We start from the raw sequence: 7,445 nt of genomic DNA on the forward strand, positions 1-7,445 counted from the left end.
ACCACAGCCATTTTAATACTATTTTTATTTTACAGTTTGTATTGTAAAAAAAAAAAAAAAAAAAAAAAAAGCCATTCCTTTTTCTCTCTACTACTTGCCTACAGCTTTGCATTTTCCTCTCCTTCTTTCATATTCTTCATATACTTTGCATCTTTTTGTCTTCAGTATATATCCTCTACTATTCACTGTCTCCTGTTTCACAGCGTACTGTTTGACTAAAAGGAAATGTTCCAAATACATTTTGGAGTAGTTCCTCCTCTTTTGCTCACCTCTTTTCCTCATTGTTCCACAGCTGTCTCTGCTATTTACACAGTTAGAAACTATCTGGCACAGCAGGATTTCAAACTGCTGGGCTTATTGCATTTATAGAGATAAGGTTTAGCTTGAGATGCTAGAGTTGCCACCCGTCTCCTACCATAACTCTTCTGCCCTTTTACACATCCAGAACTATTTCCCAGACTGCCTTCTCTTGTCATTTCTCCTTGATTGCAGTGCTCCTTGACTGTAGGGCCTGTCTTCTTAGTAACTCAGTCAAGATGGTCATATTGCTGTAGTTGTTAGCTACAGGCTCATGTTTTCTCCACTGATCTCACATCATTTGTAAGTCTCACAATGTCAGGGGCTATGGAAACAATTTGCTTAAGGAAATAAGGTTCTTCTGGCTACATTCATTTACAAAGATGTGTTGGAAGGACATGATACCAAATATTTATTAATATACAAATGTTTCATCATTCATTGTGTGTGGAAATCTATTATAAAGCTTAGAATTGCCTTGATGAAACTGAATTTATCACCAGTGGGTTACGCTCTCTTCCCACTCCTAAACTTGCCCATTGTGGCACAGCCTTCTACCTGTGAGAGCAAATCATAAGGTCTGCCATTAGCAAAAGATTAAGGAGAGCTACTTTCTAATTAAAAAACATTTTCAGTCAATGAGATAACTTAAAAGACAATTCCAAAACCTGAATGAAAAAAAATAAAAATAAACCTCTGCAAGAATGCATCATATCTAATTGTGCTGAGGAGTATTTGGAATAACCAGAAGAACACTGCACTAACGCAGAAACCAGTCTTCCTCTGTGTTCACTTGCTTAGGTGCCTCTGCTAAAGAGGACAAAGCAGCTCTCTTGCTTTCAGTGACTTCCCTTGGCTTTTTGCTTTTGGGGACCATGGATTATGTACTGATAATTTGTAGGCATAATGGACAAGGATATTTGGAATTAGCTCAAAACATTTGTGCTAGGAGATGGGATCTTGCTCTAGTCTTGTCAGTTGCTACATAAACAATCAAATAGTCAGAAGCTTCTGCACCGGATGATACGTGTAATGCTATACGTCACAGATAAGTAAAGGTGTTTGAGGTTACCTGGGATGCATGTGACTGCTGCTTATCTCGCTGCTATTTTATAGAACTCATTAGGCATGCATCTTGTTAGCAGGTAAGCGTTAACTATTTAACAAAGTCAGGAAACAGCACTATCGTGATGGTCAAGCTTGGAAGAACTAAAGCAGAAGCTTCTCAAGAGCATTAGAAAAGACTTCTCAGCATTCTGTGGGGTTTCTGGAAAAGATGTTTACATAAAAGTTTCACCTCTTGATTTTTTTTTTGGGGGGGTGAAGGGGAGTTCATCTAATCTATAATTGGAGATGAGGTGAGGGGTACTTTGTTTAGTTAAAGAACATCCTCCTTCTTCATTTTAGCCCTACTTAATTTGTGAGCTCTTAAAAAAAGTGGATAGAATATGACATTAGATAAAGAACAAAGAAAAAAGCAACAAAAACCAACAACAGAACAGTACAGAGGCAGGGGAAAATGAATGGTGCTAAGGAGAAAATGAGATCTGCCCCAGTCACATGCGTCTGAGGTCCCAACGTGAACAGGATAGCATGGGACAACTGTTGACTGAATGGTTACGTATCAGATGCATTTTACTTTCATTTTGCAAACCAATGCCACCCAAAGCACAAAGTTCTCTATTAATCAATAGAAAGCTTCATAGAGAAAAAAGTGCCGGCCTAGAGAATTACACACAAGGTATTGTGCAATGAGAGAATTGATGTTTACTTATGAGGCTTTTTTTTCCCTCAAAGAAGAACAGCTTTTTAAGCCACATGTGTGTCTGAGAACACACACCATGGCCTTTCATTACACATATCCAGGCTGTGGTCCTGTCACACAGCATGTGTGTGACCTTCTGTTGGTCAGCGTGGGGGTCACTTCACTACCTCCCTATCCTGGATCAGCATATAAAGCAGCATACAATTACTTCGTATCTTTACGTGTGCAATAAAATGTGCAATGACATGTGACAGTCCATGAAGTGGAAGTACGCCAGGCACGTCCTGTTCTCACAACACCTGGCCTGAGTTGCTCTTTTTGACCTCCTGCACAACATGTGTGTGTGTGAGCTGCTTTTGGACACATGCATCTGCTCTCTGTGGTTTAGTAATTGAGTAGTCATCTGTTTAGGAGAAAACTTGGCTTTATTTACGTTTGGAGAAAGCATCCATTAAAAGCGAAAGCAATTACAAGCCCACGGGAACTCATGCCCGGCAGCTAGCACAATTTCAGGAACTATGAGACGTACAATTTCACTTTCAGCACATGTAACGCTGCCAGAAATTGCCGACGGACGGTGTGTCCGTAGGGCCGAAGCCGCGCTGGCAGCTGTCAGCCTGCAGAAGGGCTTCGCACACCACCGGAGGTCGAGCACCGAGAGGAGGACCGCATGTTCCCATTCTCCCCGCCAAGGCCGAAGCTCTTTGACGCCGATGGCGTCCTGCAGTGCCCCTCCCGAGGACGGCACCGTGCCGCTCCCCGGGCCGGGAGGAGGCGCGGCCTCTCGCCCTTCACAAAGGCTCCGACGGCGCCTTCCGGCCGAGGCTGCCGCCCGACGCGGTCGCTGCGACGCGGCGCCGTAACACTGGCGCCGGAGGGGCACGGCAACGACCGCAACCGCCGCTCCGACGCAACCCGGCCCCGCCCACCCGGCGCCGAGGCCCCGCCCCCGAGGCGGCGCGGCCAATCGGGAGCCGGGGGGCGGGGCCGGCGGGGCCCGGCATTTAGCTGTTGCGCGGTAGCAGGCCCGCCCTTTCTGCCCGAGCAGTGGCGGCGTCTCTTCCCCGGCGGCTGCGGAGTGAACATGGCGGACCAGGCCATCTCCTTCCTCAAGGACTTCCTGGCGGGCGGCGTCGCCGCCGCCATCAGCAAGACGGCGGTAGCGCCCATCGAACGGGTCAAGCTCCTGCTGCAGGTGAGCGGCGCGGCCGGGCCCGGCGGGAGCGAGGGCGGCCGTGACCTTCTCCGGCGGCGGCCGCCCTGAGGGCCTGAGGAGACGCGCAGGGTACGAGCTGCGGGGACAGCGGGCGGCAGCCGCCCGCGCGGAACAAAGGCCGCGCGCGCGAGGGGGCGGTTGGTGAGGTCACGTGGGCGGGGGGCGCGCGGCGCGGCGGGGAAGCCGGTTCCGCTATGCGGGGCGCGGCGGGGGCGGGGTGCGGCCGGGGGGAGGCGGTTCCCGGTGTCACTTCCTCGCGCGAGGCGGGAGCGCGCATGCGTGCCGCCATCTTGGTGACCTTCACGTGGAGCCGGCGGCAGGGCGGGGCTTGCTAAAGCGGCCCGGGCTGACCCCGCGCCCCAAGGTGACCTTCGTAGCGGGCCTGGTCCTGAGCTACGGGAAAGCTGGAGAGGCGTTTCGGGCTTTTCGCTGGTTCTTAGGGTTGTGCAGAGTTTCGCTACTTAGATGATCTTGTAGGCCCTTTCCAACCTTGTAGTTCTGTGTGCAGTTAGTTCTCTCTTATCTGAAGGCTCTGTATGTAACCCCTTTTGTCTGTGGGTAAGATAAGATTTTAATTTCTGAGTTTGTTCAACGTTTTGTCTTTACCAAACTATAAACAAACAACAAGTTGTAGTCTTAAGGCTCAGGGTGACCCAGAGCATTGAGTTTTCTTCTATTACAGCAGGCTTACTGCTTTGATGGACTTATCTCTGTAGGCCATCAGGCTGAGCAGCTCTCTGTGTAATGCTGCGAGCAGACTCAGGCCCAGCTGCAGTGAGGGCCGGCTGAGGCATAGAGCCAAAAGCATATTGGAGAGCAGTACTGCCTTTTGCTGAGGGTTTGGAGTCAGAGGGTCTTTAAGATCATTTCCAACCTGAGCCCTAATGTGTTCTACGAAATGCGTGTTTTTATTCGCAGGTGCAACATGCAAGTAAGCAAATTGCTGCCGACAAGCAGTACAAGGGTATCATCGATTGTGTAGTGCGCATCCCAAAGGAGCAAGGAGTGCTGTCGTTCTGGCGAGGAAATTTGGCAAATGTCATCAGATACTTCCCAACTCAAGCTCTCAACTTTGCCTTCAAGGATAAGTATAAGCAGGTGTTCCTAGGAGGAGTAGACAAGCACACTCAGTTCTGGAGGTATTTTGCTGGCAACCTGGCTTCTGGTGGTGCAGCTGGAGCCACTTCCCTCTGCTTTGTCTACCCCTTGGATTTTGCAAGAACCCGTTTGGCAGCTGATGTCGGCAAAGCTGGTGCAGACAGAGAATTCTCTGGTCTCGGGGACTGTCTAGTCAAAATTACCAAGTCTGATGGTCTGCGCGGCTTGTATCAAGGGTTCAATGTCTCTGTCCAGGGCATCATCATCTATAGAGCTGCCTACTTTGGAATCTATGATACAGCAAAAGGTAAGGTTTCAGGAGGATATTGATAAACTTGTTTGTTGAACTGTATTGCCTGCTTCTGCCTCTTGTGTGTTGTTTCCTGTTTTTGACTTCTATACTTATGTAAGTGTGGTAGAAGAGGGGTGTCTGTGCCAATAGGAGTGGCACTGCACTGAAAGCAACACTTCACAGGCAAAGCTTCAGCATGCATTGATGGTGCTGGCTGCTTTAGAATTTTCCTATTACGCTTACCTTTAGAACACAGCACTTTTTCCTAATGGAAGTAATGTGTTTTGGTAACAACGTACAAATAGTCAAAAGTTTGTAATTTCTTGCTGAGTATTTGTAGTTCTGTTAGAACAATTCAAGTGTATTTAGCAGAACTTGAGCTGTTCTTCTGTAAAGCACTTGTTTGTTAAGCTTGCCTTCTGGATGTAGAGCTAATTTATCTCTGTGTAGCTTAATAAATTTTATAGGGACTGATATATTTTGATGATGTTTTCTTCTATAAACAAGTAGAGAATAATTAGATCACTTCCTATGCCTGTCTGAAAGTATCTTGGTACCTAAACGTTAAACGTTTCGATTACTGACGAGGAAATGATGCATGTTTCCCTATTTACTTCTCTGTTGCTTCAGTATGCTTAATGTGTTTTAAGTGTCTTGTTGCGGCTTAAAGCATTGCTTTACAGTGCTTCGTGGTAGTTTTTTGTGGTAAAGTAGCTGTTGTGCTGAGAACTGGAGGAGGATTTGTAAGCTGAAAAGCTAATGAGCTTCTTTTTTGCAGGCATGCTGCCAGATCCCAGAAATACTCACATTGTTATCAGCTGGATGATTGCACAGACAGTGACTGCTGTGGCTGGTGTGGTTTCCTATCCTTTTGACACAGTGCGGCGTAGGATGATGATGCAGTCAGGACGCAAAGGAGGTAGGCTGTTACCATGTCATTAAGTGCTAACGGTGATCCCTCAGTGCTTACGGTTTCTTGCTGTGTAAATCTGATTCAGCTGTTCTTATGTTCTAGTAGTAGGAGGCAATCTAAGTAGTATAAGGCTTCTAACTTGTGTCTGTGAAGAGTTATGAGGAGGTTTTGGGGTTTTTTTATGAATTGGGTAAATTGATTGGTTGTTTGTGGTGACAAACTAAGTGAAAGCAAGTAGAGTAGTTGACAGTGTAATTGTTATAAGAGCACTTAATATAACACTCTTATTTTATGACATAACTTTTAATAGCTAGGTAAACAGGCAGGAAATTTTTTTTCTGTTGCCTGAACTGGTAGTGTATTAAAGTGAGAGATGGGGCATAAAGTAGCTGGGGAAGCCGAACAGCTATTTTTAAAGTCACCTGAAATACAGAAGTTAAAAATCCCTGTTTGCTCTTTCTCTACAGCTGATATCATGTACTCTGGAACGATTGACTGCTGGCGGAAGATTGCAAGAGATGAGGGAGGAAAGGCATTCTTCAAGGGTGCATGGTCTAATGTTCTCAGAGGCATGGGGGGTGCTTTCGTGCTCGTGCTGTATGATGAATTCAAGAAAGTCATTTAAACAGCCTAACTAAAATTGGGAATCAAGTTGAGCAGATCATGTAGAATAACTACCATTATGGACCATTGACCTTCAAGAAATTCCTGTGAGTTTTATTTATCGGAGCCAGCTGATACTTGTAGATGGGGCTGGAAACTGACATAGAAGACTGATCCATTTCATGGTAACCTGCATGAAGACACTGAATCTGGCAGTTCAGTGTGATGATTTTTTCAGTGATGAAAAATCAGTGACAGTGGTTCTGGGTCCAAAGTGACTGGGTCCAATTTAGGCAGAAAGAAAAGTATGCCCATGGATCAGTCCTCAGTTTCAAGTCCTATCTTTTAGGACCATAAAATTGTATTTGAAAATACTTGCTAACAAATCATGTTCTTTTCCACTTGTACTGAAGCACTATGTACCATTTTGCACAGCTGAACATCTAGCAATTATGTTCTTAAATTGGGGCATTCTGCTGTAAAACAATAAACATACTTATTCTGTCTGTGTTGAAATTATTACATCAAAGCTTTGGGAAAGCGTCATTTCTTTGAAAACTTGTTTCAGATAATGGTTCCTCTGGTACACTTACGCTGCACTGTAACAGGATGTTTGATTTTTATTTTAGAAAAATTGAATGTGAGAACTTGGAGGAAAAAAGCATGGGTTGTACTCATAGAAACCACTCCCCTTCTTTGTGCCTAATAGTGTATGATGGGCTGCTGCAAGTGGCTTTTTGCATGATTGTTAGAAATTGATTTGCAGCTTTTCATGTGATGTAAAATGAGGGTTTTTCTGTTGTAGTACTACAATTACCCAAAGTTCCAAGTGCAATCAAAAAGTAATGAATGCTTTTTGCTCTTGGCAAAAGTCTTAAAATGGAATCTATTTTTTTAAATCAATATAGGAAGCAACACATGATGTTCATGCAAAAAACCAGGAACCTGGTTAAATGCTTTTAACCTTTGAATGAGTATTGTTGCTGCTATTTGGAAGTGTTGATTATGCCACTTAAGCTTTTATCTCCAGAAGTGGCCAGTAGCGTTGGAAAAAGAATTTAATCTGAAGTTCATTCTAAAAGGTAAAGTGGATATGGGTATGTAACAGGGAATATGTGTGGTTCTGTGTAGCTGTAAAATAAAGGTAAAAGTAAGTCAGCCTTCAATATTGACCAAATGTCTAATTTTAAGGATTGCTTGAAGACTAAAAACATCTCAAAAAGCAGAGAAACTAAATCTGTGCTCTTTATATGTACATAAT

At 44.9% G+C, this 7,445-nt stretch overlaps 1 protein-coding gene across 1 annotated transcript; it reads left to right on the plus strand.

Annotated features, from left to right (window-relative positions):
- The first annotated feature begins 3,083 nt into the window (after positions 1–3,083).
- On the plus strand, positions 3,084–6,688 carry SLC25A6 (solute carrier family 25 member 6). Its single transcript, XM_031596151.2, has 4 exons — positions 3,084–3,257; positions 4,197–4,683; positions 5,447–5,587; positions 6,049–6,688. The coding sequence occupies exons 1-4, from the start codon at positions 3,147–3,149 to the stop codon at positions 6,204–6,206; spliced, it is 897 nt and encodes a 298-aa protein (XP_031452011.1). The 5' UTR covers positions 3,084–3,146; the 3' UTR covers positions 6,207–6,688.
- The last annotated feature ends 757 nt before the right edge of the window (positions 6,689–7,445 follow it).

The sequence above is a fragment of the Phasianus colchicus genome, chromosome 1 (genome assembly GCF_987193195.1).
Source record: "Phasianus colchicus chromosome 1, bPhaCol1.hap1.1, whole genome shotgun sequence".
In the NCBI taxonomy this organism is placed as follows: domain Eukaryota; kingdom Metazoa; phylum Chordata; class Aves; order Galliformes; family Phasianidae; genus Phasianus; species Phasianus colchicus.